The sequence below is a fragment of the Leucopleurus acutus genome, assembly GCF_964270905.1.
Source record: "Leucopleurus acutus genome assembly, chromosome: 10".
Classification (NCBI taxonomy): domain Eukaryota; kingdom Metazoa; phylum Chordata; class Mammalia; order Artiodactyla; family Delphinidae; genus Leucopleurus; species Leucopleurus acutus.
In genome coordinates this window covers 91,710,073-91,733,870 of record NC_139153.1, presented here as the reverse complement: position 1 = coordinate 91,733,870, position 23,798 = coordinate 91,710,073, and the positions used below count along the sequence as shown (strand labels likewise).

Genomic DNA, 23,798 nt, shown 5'->3' with positions numbered 1-23,798 from the left:
CCAATCCTGAAGGACAATAACGTCCAGCTGTTATTTAGGGATCAGACTGCAGGACTTGCAGCCGATCCAGGGTTTTTCTGTGGTTGCTCCTTTTCCCCACTTGCCGTCTTTCCACTTGATCTTGTCAGGGTTTAATGAATCTATCCTGGCACAGTCAGAAGTCAACTCAGAGGATAAGTTTTGCTGACAGCACCTCTGAGATGAGATCGGGGGAAGCACTAGGATAGAGATTTATTTGGAGCCTACCTTTGTCCTGGTTTTGTCACTAACCCTCTTGGACCAGGCGCTTAACCTTTTTCAAACAATAAAATGTCATAACTCCACTGCCTCCTAAGATTATGGGCCTCAGATCGGTCAAGGTGGAAAAGTCCTTTGGTGGATGACATTTACCCCTGCTATCCTCATACCCTGTTATCTTGGATAAATGAGCATCAGATTATAACCTGGTAGCGATTTGCACAGCCACTGTATTAACACCCCAAAACACTACTTTGTGATAGAGAGAAGGAAAAAACTCTGTGCTCATGTATGAAACGGCACAATCGGGCCCCGTTACTACCTGTTTGTTGTAAATATTGGCTGCAATCCGTTTTCGTAACACCAGCTCCATAGCAGCCGGGTGGCTGAGCTGGACTGTGGTCTTCACTATCAGGTAAATCCGTTCATTTTGTGGGGTGACCCTATTCAAGTGAACGGAGTCATGCACCGAGGAGTCCCAGGAGGCTGTGGCTGAAACCTAGGGATGGGGGAAGGATGGGGACATGGAAACAAGACAACTCAGGTGGAGCAGTTTTATGTCATGCACTAGAAAGAAAATAAATGCCACTCTACATTGAATCATAGATGTCTTTCCTCGCCTTTTTAAAAAAAATATTTATTTATTTATTATTTATTTTGGCTGCGAGGAGGGGTCTTAGTTGCAGCATGCGGGATCTTTAGTTGCAGCACGCGGGATCTTTAGCTGTGGCACACGGGCTTCTTAGTTGCGGCATGCATGCGGGATCTAGTTCCCCAACCAGGTATCGAACCCAGGCCCCCTGCATTGGAAGCACGGAGTCTTACCCACTGGACCACCAGGTAAGTCCCTCCTTGCCTTTTTGACAACACACACATTCTATTTTTTAAAGTTCCCAGTCCTCTTTCCCCAAGTCCAGACCACAGCAGTTTAATGGGCAGAGAGGCCCACAGGCATGTGCATTAATCTGAAGCCCTTTAAGAGATTCTTAAAGGTCAGTTACCTCCTCATCACTGTGCTTTATGATGGGCAGGTAGAAAAACTGGCTGCCATGCTCCTTGGGGAGGATGGAGTTCACGCCCGATGCATGGGGGCCCACAAGCTGCTCATTGGCACTGAGGTCATCCGCTGACCAAGTCCAGGGCACAGAAGCAAAAGTGGGGGAAACAGATTTTTTAAGCAAGCATCCAAAATTTTTAAATATGCTTTTTACAGATGAAGTTTACATGTAATGCAATTTTGAGTTTTTCATTCCTGCAGTTGAAACAGCAACTCCACTAACTACAACAGCTTCTATCCTTTACAGAAACAACTCCAGGAGCCAAAAAGGTGCCTTTGTGACTCTCCTATAAATGGACTGAATATATTCTATATGTAGTCCTGGGAGCAAATATTTTCACTACATAAACTCACCTTAGAATTTTGCTGCTTTCTGTCAGTTCCTCCTTTAACATAGTGTTAAGTTTGTGGTCCTACTTACATGTAACTTACACTAAATTAGAGATGTGAGTGGTTATCGCTTCTCAGCCTTTTGGCTAAGATCAAGTGTAGAGATTTGGGTGGTTAAATTATCAATTTAGAAACAAAGTTCTGAGCACTTGGGAGAAATGTGAAGACCATCTTTTTCCAATGTCCTACCCAGCGTAGGATTCACCCTTCACAAATCTCTGTATAGAGTCATCCAGTCTTTGCTTGTATAATGGAGAACCTCCAATAATGGGGAACTCACCACTTCATGAGGCAACGGTCTATTTCTAGGCTTTTAAAAAAACTGTTCATATGAAGAGCCAAAGCCAACCTCCTGTGTCTTCCATTCATCCATTACTGGTCTTCCCTCCAGAAGACAGGTTTTCAGGCTGTGCTTTGAGGATCCCAAGGGCCCTGCAGAAAGGCCTGCCAGAGCCTGCCCATCCCCAAACTCAGCAACTCTGCTTTCGTATTCCACACATGGGGTTCCATTCACAAGTTCATACTGAAAATGGATTTTACTGCTAAACCACATTGAAAACCCTTGTTCTGTATTCGCCCAGGTTCAATCTAATTTCTACAGTAAAGGACAACCCTTCATGCAGGGTTACAGATGATCGTGTTCTAGAAACAAAACAAATGGGGGTGGGGTGGGGAGCAAAGGGCACCAGTCAGAAATGCAGATTCCTGGGCACCTGCAATGCATAAAGATTCAGATCTCTAAGGGTGATTACCTTCTCAAGTAATTTCCATGTCCATTACTGTTTCAGAGCAATAACTGCTCTCACGCCTTTGTATGCAATTCTCAATCTCTCAAGTGCTGTCTTTTTAAGAATAAATTTCCACATCTGTCTTCTAGTGATTCGACATGTCATGGCTTTATATATTTGGTTGGAGTAAAAATGTCACCTAAATATGGCATGTGCGTGATTAGGCAAGTGATTTAATGGTCAAAATACTGCGGGTCTGATTAGATTACAAACCTAATGCAATGTGATAAGCCTTGGAATGTCAGGTTCAAACTTACCGTTCAAATCAAGGAAGAGAACAGGTATGTGGGTTTCCATTCCAGGTGGTGGGATCCTAAATTTAATAACAATATTTAATCATAACAAAATATGTGTTTTACATCTTGTTAAATAACCAAACACGACAGAGGCATGAAAGCAGAAGAGAACCACTGTGGAGTCAGATACAGGTTCTACAAATGAGATATTTTCACAGATCTTGTCACCCTTCTTAACACAAATCATGGGAATTATGTGACTTATATAAAGAACTACAGTCATATGAATTACATGTAATTAATTGAAACACAGATTATTTGAAGCCTTTTGAGAATAATTCTAGTGATGGGAAGAAGGGTTAGAGGAGGAACAGGGGACAGGATCGATTTGCCTCCAGAGCCCAGGATCCCATGCTGTTTCTTCTGGGCATTAGGACTGACTGATCAATCCATTGACTGACTGATCATTGTGGATGTAGTGCTTAAGTGCTGACTCTCTGTTGAGTCAAAATAAACAGGCAGGAGGGCAAATAAGAAGACATATTTTCTGCCCTTTTCAAGTATGCTCTGGAAACACCCTTCTTTCGACCCAAGATATGAGAATGTCTGGAGATCAGGTAATCATGTCCAAGGTGCTCATGCCAAGGGCTGGAGGGCTGTCTGTCTGACTCCTGGCCAGTGATAAGTGCTCGCTGGCTTCCTGTGAGTGGAAGATGGTTGCAGTGGGCAAGAAGAAGACGGAGGGGAGTACTAGGGCTGGGTGGCCCTTCCCTGGACAGCTCACAGTACTTAACATTTTCTGTGACAGTCCTGGCAGGTCACTTGCATGACCTGCCACAGACCACGGCACCATCGTCAGGCCTGCCCAGAAGGAAGGGCGGACTCACCAGTCGGCAGGCGCCCCGGGGATCCCGCTGCCCGGCGCAGGCACCAGCACGGCATTCCTCTCCTCCGTCAGCCCCACCCACTGCTCCACCAGACGGGCTTCCCGCTCTACGTCATCCTCTGTCTTCTCTGCGGGACAAAACGAGGGCATGAGCGCCAAGAGGGAGAAAGGACAGTTTCTAAATTTAAATCTATTTGCACTCAGTGGTACCCACAAGTGCCTTAAACATCCACGGTGTCCCAAATAGGGAATTGAGGCTTTGAAGTTTAAGACGGAGCATCCAGACAAGCTCAGAGAGGCTAGGACACTAGCCTAACAGATCATAAACCCAGGAAGAGTGGAAAGAGCGTTGGAACAGGGATTAGAAGACTTGGGTTATTTTTCTAGTTCTGTAATTTTGGAAGGTCGTTCAGCAGATGAGTCTTAGCTTCCTAATTTGTCAAATAGGGTGAATACAAGTCATGTCTACTTCACGCACCTGTCAGAAGGATCAAGTGCAATAATGGATGTGACATTGCTTTATAAAACCACACATCATTTTATAAGGATAGAGGATTAAAAAACACCATATATTGCACTCTGCAAAACTAACTTGTTTTCCTTCATGCTCGTTATGAAAGGGATTTTATTTGATCTATTTTGCAATCCTCTTAGCCTAGTTCAACTCTGGAGTTACCTGGGCATAGGCAAAGTGAGTTTTCATTAGCAGGTTGAGTACACACATACACACACTGAGGCCAAGAGCAGAACGCGGAGGCAAGATGTTTTATTGGGGAAGGACTTTCGCCGACTTCTGCATGAAGCGGATTCACATTCAGAACATGTCCTTCGGTGGAGAACCAACCACACTGAGTGAACCGTTCACTCAGGATGAGAAACCGGGGTTTTACTTTTTGTTTTTAACTCATTTTTACTTATTTATTTTTGGCCGTGTTGGGTCTTTGTTGAGCTGCACGGCCTTCTCATTGCAGTGGCTTCTCTTGTTATGGAGCACAGGCTCTAGGTGCGCGGGCTCAGTAGTTGTGGCGCACGGGCTTAGCTGCTCTGCGGCATGTGGGATCTCCCCGGACCAGGGCACGAACCTGTGTCCCCTGTATTGGTAGGCGGATTCTCAACCACTGCATCACCAGGGAAGCCTGAAACCAGGGTTTTAAGCGCAGATTTCTGCTCTAGAATCCAAGTGGCCATTGCCAGCGTAAGCAAACTGAATCCTCGGAGCTGGGTGGTGGCGAGTGGACCTGCAGGCCGGCTTCAGGCCACCCAGAAGGAGCCAAGAGCATGGCTACCGCCCAATGGTAGCCACAGCCCACCTGCCAAGTGTCGTGGCTTCACAAGTGACCCTTTAGCTGCTGTCAGTCCCAGGTTCTGAGCCTGGAATACCTCATGGGGAGATGTCGATATTGATGGCATTTGCATTCATCAAAACAAAATCTGAATTTAACGTTTAATGTCAGTTAACTCAAGTAATTAAACATTACTTTCAAATTCAGAGCCTGCTTAAACACTGTACACTAATGATTCACTAATATCTATAATTGTCATGGGGTCAAAAAGCTAAGACACAGCAGTCCAGCTAAGGGAGGAAAACAGCCCACCACTACTGTGTAGAAGTGAAGAAACTACTCCCAGCCAAGAGTTTAATCTCACATACCTTTTTTTTTTTTTTTTTTTGCGGTACGCGGGCCTCTCACCGTTGTGGCCTCTCCCTTTGCGGAGCACAGGCTCCGGACGCGCAGGCCCAGCGGCCATGGCTCACGGGCCCAACCGCTCCGCGGCACGTGGGATCCTCCCGGACCGGGGCACGAACCCACGTCCCCTGCATCGGCAGGCGGACTCCCAACCACTGCGCCACCAGGGGAGCCCTCACATACCTTTTTTATTGCTGACTTTTTTAATCTGTTCATCTAGGTATTCTCGCCGTTTAATGAGGGCATCAGACCACCTCTCTCTCACACAGTTTAAGTCTTCTTCCTGGCATCAGGGAGGGAAAACATTTTCCTGTAGAGTGCACAGATAACTATTTCTTTTTTTTTTTTTTTAAAAAAAAGATGTTTAAATTGATTAGGAAACTTTTCATTAGGAAAGGCCATTGAACATTGCCGTGTGATTAATATGCAAGAAAGCAAAGAGCCCTCAGGAACACTGCATGCTGATTGAGGATCCCATGACTCAGAAATCAGAGCCTCTGGATTTCCAAAAAGATAATTATACTTAAAAGAAAGAGAAGCTCAAACTACACCAGCTGTTGGATGAATCTTATATGGTATGGGCGTGCATGTATGTAAGTGGTAGCTATTCGTTTGAAGGGTTTGTGATTCTAAGCAGAAGGACACCAGAAACACAGCCCGAATCACAAAGCAGCAAATGGAATGGAAAACGACAGGCATTTTCATCATTCAGAGCTCGATGGCTGGATAAGATGTATTTTCTGAAAGGCAAAGAATAGATCAGTGGAGAACTTTTCAAACTTGCTGCAAAGGTTTTACCTCCAACCGCTACCATGAGGCTAACCGAAAACTTCCCATGCAAGAAGCCAACATGCAGTCAGCCATGCTGAGAACTCCCAGAAGCAGCCGCTGGACTCAACTGTGAACCACGTGGCAGCAAGCGCACAGACAGCCACAGGACGTTAGTTGATGGCGTTGCTGAGATCCAAGGGGATACTGGTATCTCCCCTACCATTTGTTTTTACTTGCTTGTTTTCTTTCTTAGTAAAATTATGAGGTGGGAAAGCCACCTACCAATTCTATTCAGGATGCTCTTTGACTTGCCTAATTCCGGCCTAACCCTTAAGGCGTTACATTAAGAGCAGACACCTGAGAACTTCTGAGGCTTTACCTACAATGGACCCACATTTTACTTATAGGAAGGCACACCAGGAAAACATGCTTTTAAAATCTATGTAGAGAATCAGTACAAAGACTGGGAACCAACCCAGGAAAGTTCATCTTGGTTTGCCACCTTGACCATTACTGTTATCCCACATTCCATGGACAGTAGGCCAGTCAGCCCTGACCAGGTAAAACTTCACCTTTGCACATATTTTTTCTCCCCTAGATTTCCAAAAAGAGATTAAAGCTCAGAGCTAAATTCTCCAGGTTATGAATAAGATTGGCCTTAAAGAGAGAAGAAAACTGGCTAAACAAAACCATGGGCTTAAAATGTCGTCAGTTTTCCTAACCGGCAAAAGTCTTTAAAAATACAATGGCACGTTAGAACAGTACTACCCTCTTAGATATAAGGAGCTAACTGCAGGTTCACATAGGAAAGACAGGTCTACTTAAAGATTATGGATGATAACTACAATTCTTAAGATCACCAATTTAATACAGTGAGAGTGGTCTTATTTAGAAAGGCTTTACGAGCTAGCAATTTGAGATGGCGTAGCAAAAGTGCAGTATCTGCTTATAAATTCTGAACTGACAGGGAAATCTATGGAAATAGTATTGTATCCCTGATTACACTGAAAGCAAATCAAAAGCGAGTGAAAACTGCCTATTCTTGCTCTACGATCCTCCTTTCCTCCTCCCTGCCCTCGGCTTTGCGATGCTGGCCATTAGCAGCAGCTGTGCCCCATGCCACAGGATTGACAGCAGCAGGAATACCTGGTAACTATCCATATCATCACCATCCTCATCATCTCTCTGGGAGGGAGAAAATAAACACAAAGGACATGCATTTTTTTTTTTTCTCAAACAGCACATAAGGAAAATAAGTCTTTAAGCTTAACACACACATTACAATGGATAGCACACACAACATCGGCATAATAAAACATTTAACCGAATCTCAAAAAGTGGATGTAATTCACTTGTCTATAATTACTTAAAGAATTTAAGATTTAATTTTTTTCTTTAATAGAGAAAGCAGTCATTTAAAAATGGGAACGCTCTCAGATTCTCTTAGCTGCGGGTTGGATACAACCCCGCTGCGTCAGGCCTTATGGCACTGCTATGCAAACAGTCGCTATTTGTTTCTGGGTGAGCTATTTGACTGAGATTTAGAATGGGCAGAACTAGAAAGGACTTGAGGGAGTCTCTTGGTCCACCTCCTGGTTTTAGCTGTGAGGCAGCTAAGGCCTGAAGGATGAAATGACTGAAACCAAGGTTCACACAGATAGTGGCAGGGTCAGGACTGGAGGCCAGGTCTGCGCCCTTGTCCCTGCACCACACCACTGTCACTGTGAAATTATCACAGGGGAAGACCTACCGGGAAGCTATGACTCCACGTACAGTCAGCCCTCCTTATCTGCAAGATCCACATCTGCAGATTCAACCAACCACAGAACTTTCCTGATCGGAGGGCCGAGTGTACTAGGCCATTTTATATAAGAGACTTGAACATTCTCAGATTTTAGTATCCAAGTGGGGGAGGGTTCTGGAACCAATCCCCCCAGATACCGAGGGAAGACTGTAGAAGGTTCTGTATACTGTACCACCGCAGTAAGAGCACAGCCCACTATTTTGAATACATGGCTCTATCATTATCCACTGTTGGATATGTCAGTATCCATGCCAATCAGGTGAGAAAAATCAGAACTGTCCTAAACCTATGGCAACATTTTACAATAATTACATAAACTAAGCATTTTGGCAAAACATTTGCAAAACAAAATCATCGTGTGGGAAAAAAAAAAAAAAGGGTTTTAGTTGAGACAATTTTCCTTAGAAACAAGAATAAAGAGGGAACTCCCTGGCGGTCCAGTGGTTGGGACTCTGTGCTCTCACTGCCGAGGGCCTGGGTTCAATCCTTAGTCGGGGAACTAAAATCCCACAAGCTGTGCAGCCAAAAAAAGAAAAAAAGAAAGAAACAAGAATAAAGAAATCCCCATTTGTAGAGAATATCCATCTCTATGGAGGCAAGCTCTACTCAAAATGAATACTGGGTCATGTAACAACCTTCTTTCATTTTTCTACGGTTATTGGAGGGTTAATATTAAAAAAGGAACTGGAGTGGCCTAGTCAGACAAAAGACAAACTTTTTTTTCAAATGCCTTAAAAAATATAATTACATTATTTTCATATCTAAGTATACTTCAAAATATACTGCCTTTTAAAAGTGCTTTAAAAATACTGTTAAGTTTATTCTCTGTGTAGACTTTAAAATAAACTTTAGTTTTAGTTTGGTAACCATCATTTTCATTTGGATAACTCTAACTTCAGTAGTAAGCCCACTACTGAAATAATTTTTCTCAAATTAATTCCTCCTATTAATGAATAAAGTACAAACAGCTCTAATTTATCATTATCTTTTAGGCTAAGAAGATACTTCTATTCATCAAAAACTAGCTTGAGTTTTCATGATGTAGAATTGTTGTGACATCAGCATATTCTGGATTGGCTCAAGCTACTGCATCAAAATAATTCTTTTTTTTTTTTTTTTTGCGGTACGCGGGCCTCTCGCTGCTGTGGCCTCTCCCGTCGCGGAGCACAGGCTCCAGACGCGCAGGCTCAGCGGCCATGGCTCACGGGCCCAGCCGCTCCGCGGCATGTGGGATCTTCCCGGACCGGGGCACGAACCCGCGTCCCCTGCAACGGCAGGCGGACTCTCAACCACTGCGCCACCAGGGAAGCCCGCATCAAAATAATTCTGAAGTACTATGTCAACAACAAAAATGGTACTGGACATGACCTTGAGCATGGCAGCAAAGAAAAATAAAAGCTTTAACAGTCACAGTTTAAATTTGCATGACAGATACTATAAGAAGAGCATTCAGCACTGGGGGAAGGCAGATATTTGAGAGCTCAAATTTTGACAAAAATCAGTTTTAACTCAAGAGGTATAGCTGTTTTTAAAAGTGCAAATGATCAATCCTTGCAATGTTCATCAAACAGGAATAGTCAGCCAGTTGGTGATCCATGTTCATAGGTCATAATTCACACACACAGATTCAAAGTTTTATCTAAGATCAGAGATTTATTAAGCCACAAAATTTTATGGCAGAAAGGGACCTCAGAGAATTATTACGTCTACCTCATCATTTCAGAGGAAAGAAAAGGGGAACTCGAAGTTTAAATTACTCAGTTAAGTCAAACAAAACTTAAGAACCCAGGTCTCCTCACTCCAAGTCTGTGCTCTTTCTACCAGGCCCTGCAGTTGCCCCCAAGGCTGATGGCCAAGTGGGGGACAACCCAACTTCCCCTCCACATACAGCAAAAAGTCTGGTGGAGAAGCCTCCCTGGAAACAGCAGACTCCAGCCTCACAACTCCATTCATACTCTTCCCAGGCTTTGAGTCGGAGGCAGTTCTGGCCTGGGATGAGGAAGGCAGTGTCTGACACAGCTGTGCCTGCCTTACGGCCCAACAGTCCAAGCCAATGTTTCAGTAAAGTCTTTGCTGCCATGAAGCCAAAAGGAAACTGAGATGGAAGATGAACCCTTCTCAAGATAGGCTGGGCTTACGCCCAGACTCTACAGAGAAAAGTTTTCTCCCCATCATGACAGGGAGTGTGTTCCCCCTCATGTGTGGCAGTGAGAGAACCGGAATTCAATGGTCTGATTCTTCACAGTCCCTAATTACATCTGATAGTAAAGTGGGGACTTGGTGAGGCACATGCGTTCTTTCAGGCCCCTGGGGACAAGTTCCTGATCTTACAGTTTATTGTGACTGGTAAATAAGACGAATTCTTAGCTGGTTCCATCTTTTAATTTTTTTTTAAGTGAGAAAAGAAGGTTTAGCCAAAGGAGATTTAATGAACAAAAATGATCATGAGGACAACTTTCAATTAAAAAGTAAAGCTTTCAGAGAGCTGGTTAAGTATGCCAGTGTATGGGGGCAACTTTCTATTAATAAAAGTGGATCAGGCCAAAGCCAGCAATATCAAACACCCAACATAATTTGGGCCAGATATAAAATAAATCCTGCCTAAAGTAAATGAGCACTGTAGCATTGATGTGTGTTTATAAATAAAATTATTATTAATCGGCACTAAGCCAACACAGTAATTTAAACCTAGCAAAAAGGCAACGGACGGAAACATGGATGGGGTGGCGGAGGCCAATACGTGCTTAAGGCAAGGAGTTCAGTTATATTCCTGAACAGGTCTCCATCACAGATCACTGACCACCTTAATTCTACACTAACCAATCTTTGTTAAATACTGTTTGCAATCTGTTGGTCTCACCTGGTAACTGTCCAGCCCTCTCTGGAGCTTGGTGGACCTGGCGGTCACGCAGCCAATGGAGATGGACAAGATAGCTTCGACCATGAGTGGCAGTGTCCCAGAACGCTGGACAGGCTTCACTGTGACTTGCACTCTCCGGGAATGACCCTGCAGGGGCGGGGGTGTGATGCGGTAATGGGGGCCGGGAATGGGGATGGGGAGGGATGGATGGGGGAAGAGGATCAAGGAAGGGGAAAGAATTAGGGAACAGAGAGGCAAATAACTAGAAAATTCCAGAAACTGTAAGAGTGGGACAGAGAGAAAACACGAAACAAGCAAAGACAAACCTAGTACCTGTCTGAGTTGAAAGACACCTCCTGTGTTGACATCTTTTGCCTGGTGAAGCTCCACAGCGGCGTACTCCCCCAGCTCATTCAGCTCTAGTATGGAGATCCACATCTCTATTCTGCGAGTAACCTCGTTCCACCTGCAGAAACACATTCCAACCAACGACCATGTCACTGTCCGGGACATTATTAGCAACAGGAAGAAGCCCCCAGTCCCTGAGCACTTACTATCCGTGAGGCACTGTGCTATGTGTGTCACATAGATTATTTTCTTGTTTAACACTCAAAACAATCCTGTGGTATGGGTTCTTTTCATTTATTTTATTGATATATACCTTATATGCAGTGAACTGTCCCGATCTCAGGCGTAGAGTTGGAGGGATGGTGACAAATGCATACACCTGTGCATACATCCTGCCATCACCACAGCAGGTTTGCTCAGGCCCCTTCCCACTCAATCCCCACGCCACCTGCAGCAGCTGTGTAACCTCACAGATTAGTTTTACCTGCTCTAGAATTTCATATAGATGGAATCATGCCGTAGTGTACTCTTCTAGGTCTGGCTCCTTTGATTAAGAACAATGTTTGTGAGATTCATACACAATATGTAAGAGTGGGACAGAGTCCTTTTTTATTGTTGAGTAATATTCTATTATATGACTAATAACGCAATTTGTTTATCAAACATTCTCACACTGAAGGACATCGGGTTGTTTACAGTTTGGGGGATATCATGAATAGAACTGCCATAAACATTCATGTACCCGGCTGCTTATGGACTTATGTTTTCATTTTTCTTGGGTAAATACCTAGGAGTGGGATTGCTGGGTCACGGAAGAGGCAAATGGTCAACTTTAAAAGAAGATACCCTTCTGTTTTCTTCTATAAGCTTTATAGTTTTATCTTTTACATTTAAAGTCATGCTCCATCTCAAATTAAGTGTTGTGTATCCTGTGAATTAAGATCAAGGTTGTTTTCTTCCATAAAGGTACACAGATGTTTCAGTCTCATTTGTTGAAAAGACTTTCCTTTCCCCATCGAATTTTTCCAGGGCCTGGTAGTTCCTTTCACCATTCCCATTCACAAAGGAGGAAACAGGCTCAGAGAGTCCTTATTCTTCAACCACTGTCCAAGGGTGAGCCTTGACCCTGCGTCTAAAGCCCTCAGCCAAGCACAAACCTGTCATGCAACGTTCTTGTCTTAGCATGAAGGGAATCGACTTCCCAGACAGAGCTGCCGTTCCCAGTGCACCGGTGGCCCCACACTTCGATGGCCAATGCTCCATCTGAAATGAACTCCAGGAATTCTTCCGTTACACTCACCACGTAGTCCTGGGATACGCGGGGGAGAGGAAAGGGCGACAGGAGTTAGGCAGAAAGGAATCTGTGAAATTTCCTTTTTAACTTTCAGCTGTGTACAGAGTCATTTCACAGCACACTAGCCTGATCCCAACCTTAAAACCATTGCTGCTGTTTCACAGAAAACCGCAAAGAAACCAGAATATTACATGGGAAGTGATATTCTGAGGTAAGTTAACTGAACTCCTTTTTTTTTTTTTTTTTTGCGGTGTGTGGGCCTCTCACTGTTGTGGCCTCTCCCGTTGCGGAGCACAGGCTCTGGACGTGAAGGCTCAGCGGCCGTGGCTCACGGGCCCAGCCACTCCGCGGCATGTGGGATCTTCCCGGACCAGGGCACGAACCCGCGTCCCCTGCACCGGCAGGCGTACTCTCAACCACTGCGCCACCAGGGAAGCCCTGAACTCCTTTCTTTAATAAATGAGGACACTGAGGAAAGCAGCAGCCCCACATCGCACTGCTTGTTGACTGCAGAGCTGAATCTGTCCTCCCTTCCTCCTGGTTCACTCTCTTTTCCCTGGGACCACTTTGACTTTCAGACAGAACAGACCAATCAGCACAGCAAAAAAAAAAAAAAAAAAAAAAAAAAGGAACTTCTGATTGTTCCTTGCTATGGCTTAGAAGACCAAAACAGAATTAAATTTTATACGATTATCTCCAAGATTCTGCACTCTTACTCTTAAACCCTCCCACTCCAACTGTTTGTTGTGAAATACAAACAGATGAGCATGAGGAAACGGGTGCTGAATAGACGGAGCAGGGAGGCATCACCTGGAACAAAGCAGCAGGCAAGGAACCATGCGGACTTCCTTCCCATTAGTGGAATCTCAGGTGACTCTAATTTCTCGAAAGGGCTGCGCTGTATTGGTTTAACCTTATACTACCTAACTTCTTATTTTATTTGGAGACAGAGCCAGAATTTTAAAAGGAAAATAAACTTCATGACCAATTAGCACAAACTACGCATTTTAGAGGTTAAAAAAAACCCCAAAAAGACCCCAAGGTTGGGCTTCCCTGGTGGTGCAGTGGTTGAGAGTCCACCTGCCGATGCAGGGGACACGGGTTTGTGCCCCGGTCCGGGAAGATCCCACATGTCGCGGAGTGGCTGGGCCCGTGAGCCATGGCCGCTAAGCCTGTGCGTCTGGAGCCTGTGCTCCGCAACGGGAGAGGCCACAGCAGTGAGAGGTCCGCGTACCGCACAAAAAAAACCCCCAAAAACCCAAGGTCACACAGCGAGTCCAAAGCCTCTGAGACTAGCATCTATTAAACCAGTTGTTAACTAGGATGTACTTAAAATCCAGGTTTCATCCTTCTAAATAAGCAGCTTTTTGGATCCAAAGAAAGATGGGGAATATTTAAAAGAGTATTCAGAGAACCATAACGACAACAACAACAACAAAAGATTAATAAAGAATTAAGAAACAGACTTGGTGAATACAGGTAAAAATAAAAAGTGGGCTATTCTCATCAAAATAAAGACTTGACAGGGGACTTCCCTGGCAGTCCTGTGGTTAAGACTTCACCTTCCAATGCAGGGGGTGCGGGTCCGATCCCTGGTCGGGGAGCTAAGATCCCACCTGCCTTGGGGCCAAAAAACCAAAACATAAAACAGAAGCAATATTGTAATAAATTCAATAAAGACTTTAAGAATGGTCCACATCAAAAAAGATCTTTAAAAAACAAATAAATAAAAACTTGACAGGGACTTCCCCAGTGGCACAGTGGATAAGACTCCATGCTCCCAATGCAGGGGGCCTGGGTTCGATCCCTGGTCAGGGAACTTGACCCCACATGCATGCCACTACTAAGGAGCCTGTGTGCCGCAACTAAGAAGCCCGCCTACCACAACTAAGACCTGGTGCAACCAAATAAATAAATCTTAAAAAAAGAGAAATCTAGCCTTTCAAAAAAAATCCTTGACAGACTTTACATATGGGAAATTTTATAGGTGGTGATATGGATTTGTCTTCTAACTGTAGAACCAGAAAGAATAGGCACCATTTTGAAAAGAAGGGGTCTTGAATATCTATAGAGAATTGCCCAAAGAAAAACAAAATTACACAGAGGCTAGAGTCTGGCTGTCAGAAATGACTGGTTGGCAGTCTGATATGAAAGACAGGAAGAGTAGCTGATGTCACAAAATAGGTCCAGCCAATATTCACCAAATATTCGCCTCTCTCATTTTGTATGATCTTTAAAAGCTCATACAGGACTTTAGAATGCTATGCTTAGAATTCAAAAGAATGAAAACTATCTACAGCAACTTATATGGTTAGATGCTCACGTATATTAAAATAATAAAAGGCAATTCTGCAATCTGTAAAATGTGATCACATTTCTGTAAAAAACTTTTTAAAGTTATGCATGCGTGACGGTAAGAGTGTGTATCTCTGGCCATTTATGTGTATGAACATATGTTTGCACACACATAATATGCAGCAAATTGTCACTGGTCATCACAGATTTCGGGTAGAGGTCTTTCAGAGTTTATTTTATTTTATTTATTTATTTATTTTAAATTTTATTTATTTTTTGGCTGCATTGGGTCTTCGTTGCTGCGTGTGGGCTTTCTCTAGTTGCGGCGAGTGGGGGATACTCTTCATTGTGGTGCCTGCGGTTCTTATTGCAGTGGCTTCTCTTGTTGCAGAGCACGGGCTCCAGGTGCATGGGCTTCAGTAGTTGTGGCGTGTGGGCTCAGTAGTTGTGGCACACGGGCTTAGTTGCTCCACAGCATGTGGGATCTTCCTGGACCAGGGCTCGAACCCATGTCCCCGGCATTAGCAGGCGGATTCTTAACCACTGTGCCACTAGGGAAGTCCCCAGATTTTATTTTAAACACTTTCAAATGATCTGAATTTGTATTAAAGTACGTTTTGAGGTTAAAAAGCTCAATAAACCTATTATATTTATGAAAACATTCATATGGGAAAAAACTCTAAGTTACAAGTAGACTTTTGAACTGAGCCGTGGCCGGTTGTCGCCCAAGTAGCTCATTTTGTAATGGCATTTGTACCTTACAGTGAGAGAAGGTCACAGTGTACTGGGCATCCTTGGACTGTGGGGAAGGCACCTCTGGGTCCACTACTGGGGCAGCCACTGTGGATTCACACTGGTCCCAGAATGTGTATTGACAGAAGACGAAATTTGAGAGGTTTAAGGGCAGCCCAGTTGCCTCTTTAATTTTTACCTGGAGAGAGAAAAAAATGCAAACATAACTCTCATAAAGAAAACAAACTATGCATTCTTTTCATATCCAGCTACGTCAAATTTAAGAGTAGGTGATGAAATAAAATAAATAAATCAGTCATCCATTTGACAGCTGAAAATATTTCATTAAAGGCTACCTACTTGTAATGAAATGTGTACCATAGTTCCATAACTACAGTATGTGAGCATGGTGACAAATGCACACACCCCTCTCAAACTTTCCTAATGACCGAGTTTCTGACACAGCTGTGACCTTTACTAGAAAAGCATGATTCACTAAACAATATGCACTCCTTGCATGCCACATACACAGACTTCTGAAATTTCATACAACTGTCATCAGAAAGTGTGCTGCACTTCTGGGAAAAGTACTGTCTGTTATTGTATTTATTGACAGAAAGTTTAACTTTTACCATGTTCTATGAAAAACTCCTAAGATTTTCCATAAAATTGTTTTGAATTGAAAAGGGCATTTATCTGAGCCTTCCCAGCCCTGCCCTCTCACCCGGCATGTCAGTTTTTTGACTCGGTGAATGATTTCCCCGCTGCTGTCTACAACTTCAAGACTCCCGCTTTCACTGGAGTTCTCCGAGGAGTCATCCTCCACCATGCGTTCCGGGACGGCGCCTGTAACTCGCATCACTTCCACATGGAGACGCCCGGCAACCTGGGTCAAGGAACCAGAGTGCCGTGGGGTTAAAAGACATCCCGTGGACAATACTGACCTGAGGTGGAAAGCATGCTACAGCATCTCCGGCGAGCAGCTCCACTGTTATTGCTGGGCCACCTCCAGCAATGGGAAGCTCTCAGTACTTCCAGAGCCAGCCCACTCCATCGCCTGCCCTGTAATCACCCTGCCTTACTTTGAGCCAAATTTGCCTTTGTACCTTGCCTCCCAGAGTCATCTTCATTCTTACCCGTCTTCTACAGGATAGCCCATGAACAGCACAAAGGCAGCTATCACATTCTACCTGGAGTTATCTGTTTCCCTCGTTCACATATTCATTCATTTACTCATTTGATCAAATACCTGGCATCATGGGAACACCACGATAAAAAGACACAGGCTCTGCTGTCTGGGCACTCACAGTCAAGTGGGGAAAGACACAGAATTAAAAACGCAGTGTAGGGGGCTTCCCTGGTGGCGCAGTGGTTAAGAATCTGCCTGCCAATGCAAGGGACACGGGTTCGAGCCCTGGTCCAAGAAGATCCCACATGCCACGGAGCAACTAAGCCCGTGTGCCACGACTACTGAGCCTGTGCTCTAGAGCCCGTGAGCCACAACTACTGAGCCCGTGTGCTGCAACTACTGAAGCCCACGTGCTCTAGGGCCCGTGCTCTGCAACAAGAGAAGCCACCGCAATGAGAAGCCCACGCACCGCAACGAAGTGTAGCTCCCGCTCGCCGCAACTAGAGAAAGTCCGTGCGCAGCAACAAAGACCCAAAGCAGCCAATAAATAAATAAATAAACAAATAAGTAAATAAAAACCCAGTGTAAACTAGCTGCTCTAATAGAGATACGTGCAGGTTGTTAGGAGATAAATTTATCCACTCAGCAAATATTTACTGAGTCGAGTGTGTGCCGGGAACTGTACTAAGTGCTGTGTTTACAACAGTAAACCAAACAGTCATGGCCACTGGGCTCATGGAGCCTCTCCCTTACCCTCTTGGGAGCAGAGAATGAGAATGGAAGTGACCCTAGGGCTGGGAGAAGGGTGAGGGGGTGAGACCTACTCCAGGAGGAGCGACAAAGTCACCAAGTTATAAGGAAATAGTTTCTTTGAGACTGTTTTTCTAAAAAAAAAAAAGGGGGCGGGGGGAACTTAAGTTTCCAGATTATCCTGGTGGTTCTCTGCACTGGTGCTAGTTTAGCAGTGTCTCTCTTATAGCTGGTTTCACAGAACTGATTTAAGGATAGGAATGACCCTGACCTTTGCATTCTCAGAGTGTGGTAACTGGCCAAGTTTTCTTTGGCAACACAGTTTTAGGTCGTAATGAACGGACTTGTGAAGGGGACACATGCTCTGGCACTGCTGTGTCATCTTACATAGTGAGGCTTATTTTTAAAGGTAGCTCAGATCTAACTTCCACAGAGCAATTGGCCCTGACACCCAGGACCTGAGAGAAATTAGTTGACGGTGTTTGACAAGTGAGACAAATATGGAGGAAGGAGCAAGAGAAGGGGAAGAAAGGAAATATGAGAAAACGTTAGAAGACAGTGGCTCTTAAGCTTTTTTTCCCCAACGTTTTTTGAGACCCTAATACATTTTTAGTATAATTTCAGGGGATTAACGAAATACTCAAAGCCCACATGAACCCTAGCTTAAGAAACCCTGACTAGGGATTCAGCCACTAGATCTCTTTGCCACAGGAGTTGTGCCCATTTTTAACATGGGAAAAAGCAACTTAGCCCACTATTTTCCTAGAGCATAATGTCCACAGGTGGGTTACTACATGTGGAATGTGAGCTGTGCACTTACACATCACAACTGGGAATCTAGGGTCTATTTTCTGGGTTCCCTCTGGGCAGAATGGCACCCTATTCTTAGTCTGCTCTAAGAATCACAAAAAATAACTTAGTATTTCCAAGTTTGCATGTTATTGAAGGATAAGCTAGGAAATAAGGATGTTACTAAATTTAAAATGAAAACATCAGTTGATGAAGTGGATAATATAAAAAAGTTTGAACTTGAACATTTTCTGAAATGTTTCAGGCTGACAGAAGGCCAATAAAATGAAATCAATGAAATATGAGGGGCATTTTTTTTAAAAAAAGAGGAGGTAACAGTGGGATGCTTAAGCTTGTTTTCTTTGAATATTTTAGAATTTCAAAATAATCCTCCCAAGTTGTATCTTGTAAAGACCACTTAGGGCCGGGAAGGAGTTAGAAGTGTACTGCAGAGGTGAGAGATTCAAAGAGAAATCAATATGGGGCACAGAGCTGAATCTGGTTTCCAAAAGCTTTCGAATTTGATTAAAACAAAGAAAATACTTGTGAACCACAAATAAAAAACATGTTCTAATAATCTTTTAAAACCATGCCTTAATTTTGATAGTTTCTTTTGATATTAGTAGAGAAAGAAGAATGTGATCCTGATGCTTCACCCTAGTTTCTTGATCTACCTCAAGAACAGAGCTTAAATCGAACTAAAAAATAAAAAATGAAAAAAAAAAAAAATGAACTTGAGCTCGGTGCTTTGTGATGACCTAGAGGGGTGGGATAGGGAGGGTGGGAGGGAGGCTCAAGAGGGAGGGGATATTGGTGGTACATCTATACATATAGCTGATTCACTTCGTTGTACAGCAGAAATTAACACAACATTGTAAAGCAATTATACTCCAATAAAGATGGAAAACAAACAAACAAACTTGAACCATGGCCATTTTCTCAGAGGCTGGCTTGTCCTTACCTCCCCCTGCTGGCTGATGATAGGAACTGCATACAGAAGTTTCACATCACAGAACAGACACTCCAAGAACACATTAGCCACGCCAATTAGGTTGTGATTCTCTTGGGCTTCATAGAAAGGGTCACCTCGTTTCCCGTAGAGTCGCTTTGTCTGAATGGTAAGAGAGGCGGGGGGAAGGCGAGTAGGAAACAAAACATCAACTTCAACAATACTATTTAAAACCAGCATTTTTAAATGTTTTAAAGAAAGCACTGGGCTTCCCTGGTGGCACAGTGGTTGGGAGTCCGCCTGCCAATGCAGGGGACGCGGGTTCACGCCCTGGTCTGGGTGGATCCCACATGCCGCGGAGCGACTGGGCTGGTGAGCCACGATTACTGAGCCTGCGCGTCTGGAGCCTGTGCTCCGCAACGAGAGGCCGCGGTAGTGAGAGGCCCGCGCATCGCGATGAAGAGTGGCCCCCGTTTGCCACAACTAAAGAAAGCCCTCGCACAGAAACGAAGACCCAACACATCCATAAATTAATTAATTAATTAATTTAAAAAAAAAGCACTTATCCAAATAAATTAAAAAGAAGTAAAAACAGAATCATGTCACACGAATAAAACAGAACTACCACACGGGAGGGGCTTGTTAAGTGACATAAGGGCAGGGAGAGCTCTTCTTTGGTTACAGCCCCACCTATCACACCCCGTCCTCCCTATCACACCCCACCTGCAAGGTTTCATTCCCTGTGCTTTGCCTCATTTCCTTCACCGAATCTTTTTTTCCATTACTAATGTAGAAAAAATGGATCATGCTTTCTAGAATTATTCTTAGCATCTACCTAGCCATGAACACAGCTAGGGGAGCACGAACACATGCTAATGAATACAAAATCCACACTGGCTCCATTTAAGCTGATTGTTAACAGCACTGACGAAACAGCACAAGTTCACTTTGTCCTACTTCACTTCACTTGAAATGTAGTAGCAACCCAATAAGAACATGCTATGTGTTCTCTTCATTTAGTTCCTATCTGTGTGGGGATCAGATGTTTTATGACCGATCCAACTGATCCTCTCAAGGTCACTTTCACTTTACATTTCTAATATGAATGTCCCAAGTAGCACGACAGATACTCACTGACGCACATATGTGTGTTCTGACGATTAAATCACTTATATTCTTGTCCTTTTAGCACAACCAAAGCTCCTTTACATTTTGTCCCTCTTACCTCAGGAACCTTCTCCTTCCATTCCTGATAAAGGTCTCGCATATCGATTAATTTATTCTCCAGCTTCTCGATGGTCCACACTTGGGTGCTCTTTCCTTTCCTCCTCACTTGAATAGCTGGCTCGCTCACTATGGCTCCTCTCTGCAGAATGAAGGAAAACAAAAACAAAAAACAAACATAATGCATCTTGTTATAACTCTTTTGGATTGTTGAAGCAATATGTATTATCATAAAGTAGAAAGTTTGAAAAGAAAAAACACATAATGTATACAAAAGAAGATGAAACCCTATCACCTAGGGAATATTCTGGTTTATTTTCAACCTTCTTTGTATACCCATGCACACAGTTTATTTTTATCACAGTCAGAACCAAACAAATATACAAATTTCCTATCCCAATTCTCTCTCCACAGTTCACCTTCTTGTGTGGTTAAATATTCTTCATAAACATGATTTTTCATAGCAACACAGCCATCCATTATAGGGATGTAACACTCACTTGACTAATTATTCTCTAGGTCAACATCATGGCTGCTTCAAATTTTTGCTATTACACAGGCCACTGTGATAAGTGTCCTGGTACAAAAGCACATAAATGTTTATGAACACGTCTATAAGTACAGATTTAGAATAAATTTCTCAAAGGAGAACTACTTGGTCAAAAGACTAAAATGCAAGAAGACTGACGAGATACTCTCTGACTCGTTTCTAGCTCGCTTGCTGGAGGGAAAAATGAATGGATGAAAAATTATTTCTTCCAAAGTTTCTCCTTAAATGAAAATTTCAAGTTGAAATGACAGGAAACTTCCCAATGGCTGCAAAGAATCCTTCTGTGTATGAAAAACAGGTATCGTATGAGTCTTCCTTTCTCGAAGAATTCACTCTCAGAATGGTACTATCACAAAATATACACACATTCCCCCATTTCAGGAGGCATTTATATGAAAGAGAAAAGCAGGAGGAATTACTTATATATATTTCTAGTTTCAATGTTTTATTTATTCATTTATTCATTCATTCATTCATTCATTCATTTATTTTTTGGCCATACCAGTGGCTTGTAGGATCTTAGTTCCCCAAACAAAGGTTGAACCCGGGACCACAGCAGTGAAAGCACCGAGTCCTAACCATTGGACTACCAGGGAATTCCCCAGTTTCACTGTTTTAAAGAAAGAATTTATATTAGCAAGGCTTTTAGCCCCCCAAATTCTCATATTCCGATCATAAAATACCCAAAGGCATATATACCCAAGATCTCTAAAGGATGTCTTAAAAAGAACAGACCCTCCGGCTCACGTCAGGGTCTCCTCACGGATGTTCTGTGGATGCCAGGTTTACGTTCCACTTACAGTATCTACTGTTGTACCTCTCGCTCTCATCTTCTTTGAGAACATTCTTACCTTTCTATTGGCACTGAGATTTGCAGCAGGGATCTGCAGAGTCACCTGGTAGTCGGTGAGTCTGCTCATCTCCTCGGCTAAGAAGTTAGCCTCCCTCACCAAGGTGTTAGCTTTGACCAGCTGCTCCCGCAGTTTTGCCAGGCTTTGGCGGAAGAGTTCATCCCTGTGGCACAGCAGAAAAGGACATGAGAATGTCCAAAAGAAAACGGCAGTCCCGTTTCCAAGTAAGTCATGTTGTTAGAAAGTAGTAGAAAACCCCTCTCAAACAACTGTTCTTCAAGCTATTTTTGCCAATTCACCTCTTATCCTCCTCTCTTCCCACCAGGTTTCCGTGAGCTCTCCACTGGTAACCACAGATGAAGAGCAAACATGTGGGGTGACTTAACTTCAAACCATGTTTTAAATTATATAACATTTGAAAACAACTAGAGTTTGATATGGTAATGCACATGTACACACAAAACCCAATAAAGCAATCCTTTAGGAAAAAGAAATGATTACGACTTCTGTGTGCTTTGGGGTGGGGAAGATCTGGAGCCAGCAAGGAGAAAGTGTTTTACGTGATTTCTTCAGTTGGTAAAAGGTGAGAAGTAGGGACTTCTGTGGCAGCAGAAATTCGTTTCTCAACTCTACACAATAGCACTTCCTGATAAAAGCTTCTCTAACAGCCTAACTGGGTCCGAACCCTATTATATGTTTTCCCAGCCCCACGTCTTTTGCCTCAGTAGCCTTCATCATAGTTACAATTTTTCATTTATTTGTGTAATTATTTGACCAATAATGTCCGTCTCCTCTACGAAGCTGTAAGCACCCCCAGGGCAGGGACCATGGCTTTTTTGCTTGTCACTACACCTAAAGTGCATGGTCCATCATAGGATATGCAAAAATTACCCACTGAATGAAATAAAGGGTCCAGCTGACCCTTGAACAACATGGGTTTGAACTGCGTAGGCCCACGGAGATACAGATTTTTTTCACTGTAATCCATGGTTGGTTGAATCTGTGGATGTGGAATGCAGATATCAAGAACCTACTGTAAAGTTATACTCGGATTTTCGACTGCTTGGAGTGTCAGCACGTGATAAACGCTCAAGACACGTCAGGCGCCATTATTTTTATTACAACACAGGATAATGGGCTATCAACAGACCCGGGTTCAAACCCTGGCCTTTTCATTTACTTAATGGGTGACTGAGGGAAGGTATTTAAAATGATTGTCCAAGCTACAAGACAGAACGAATAGTTCCCACGGCTTGGTGCTGCTGGGAGCATTAAATAAAATAAGCAGCATTCCTAGACTGTGGTAAGACCACAACAGAACTCAGCAATACTTATTGTGGTTGTTTTTGTTACCGTTTCCTCCACCACTACCTCAGTTCTGATATAAATAAAGTCACAAGGTAAAAAAAATTCACATTTAGTAGACTTCTTAACATTAAAATTGTATTTAAATGGGTTCCAACATAAGAGAAATAAAGAACAAGAAATGGTTTTATGCTGAAGAACTATTCAAATGTTCTCTACTTTAAGACCAGACCGTGGTATTCTAACTTGGTACCGTTTTTATTAAAGGGTAAGGGGGCAGGTGTAATCTTTAACAACTAACATCACAGTAAACATACTTAGGATAAATAATATCTCTGAAAGGAAAGGCAAGTGCTAACAATCCAGACACAGGAGTAAGATTTCCCTCTTTGCCAGGTCTGTCCCGCTTTGACATGCCTCACGACCACCTCGCCCAGGACTCCGAGGCCTTGACTCTGGGCCCCTCCACCCCCGTTCCCCTTCGTACCTCTCCTCTGCCCACTGGGTCACTTTCTGCTGAGCTGTCTGGCTGCTATAGGCCAGGCGGTCAGGGCCGCTGCTCTGGGGCCGCCTCTCCGGGGACAGCTGCTGGCGGAGCTGCTCCAGTTCGCGCTCGTACATGAGCCGCTGCTCCTCAAGGGCGCTCCTCTTTTCTTCCAGGTACTGTTTCTCCAGGACCTGAACCACATTTTGAACTGGGTCTGGTGAGCCAAGAGACAAGGTGAGGTGCCTTCAGCGGTGGCTACGACAGGGAGCCCGTGGGTGTTCCTTAGGGCGAAAACCATCCCCGCCCCCAGAATCGAGCCTTTCACTGTGCTGCCTGTGTGCGGCCAGAGAGGCCCAGTGGGATGAAATCCTCTCCACT

The 23,798-nt window shown here is 43.7% G+C and overlaps 1 protein-coding gene across 4 annotated transcripts in view; it reads right to left on the bottom strand.

Moving 5' to 3' along the window:
- The window catches only part of KIF13A (kinesin family member 13A), a gene marked incomplete at its 5' end in the record, with an annotated part of 214,779 nt that overhangs the window by 14,308 nt on the left and 176,673 nt on the right, over positions 1-23,798 (bottom strand). For 2 of the 4 annotated variants that reach the window (XM_082848810.1, XM_082848812.1), the window contains 15 exons: positions 560-736; positions 1,239-1,363; positions 2,730-2,785; positions 3,596-3,722; positions 5,466-5,565; positions 7,200-7,238; positions 10,718-10,864; positions 11,051-11,183; positions 12,223-12,374; positions 15,412-15,585; positions 16,111-16,272; positions 19,016-19,165; positions 20,229-20,369; positions 21,629-21,791; positions 23,421-23,634. In XM_082848810.1, the coding sequence (XP_082704936.1) occupies positions 560-736; positions 1,239-1,363; positions 2,730-2,785; positions 3,596-3,722; positions 5,466-5,565; positions 7,200-7,238; positions 10,718-10,864; positions 11,051-11,183; positions 12,223-12,374; positions 15,412-15,585; positions 16,111-16,272; positions 19,016-19,165; positions 20,229-20,369; positions 21,629-21,791; positions 23,421-23,634 (2,060 nt within the window). The remainder of the gene's footprint in view (positions 1-559; positions 737-1,238; positions 1,364-2,729; positions 2,786-3,595; positions 3,723-5,465; positions 5,566-7,199; positions 7,239-10,717; positions 10,865-11,050; positions 11,184-12,222; positions 12,375-15,411; positions 15,586-16,110; positions 16,273-19,015; positions 19,166-20,228; positions 20,370-21,628; positions 21,792-23,420; positions 23,635-23,798) is intronic. The other 2 variants (XM_082848809.1, XM_082848811.1) reach the window with 1 other exon arrangement.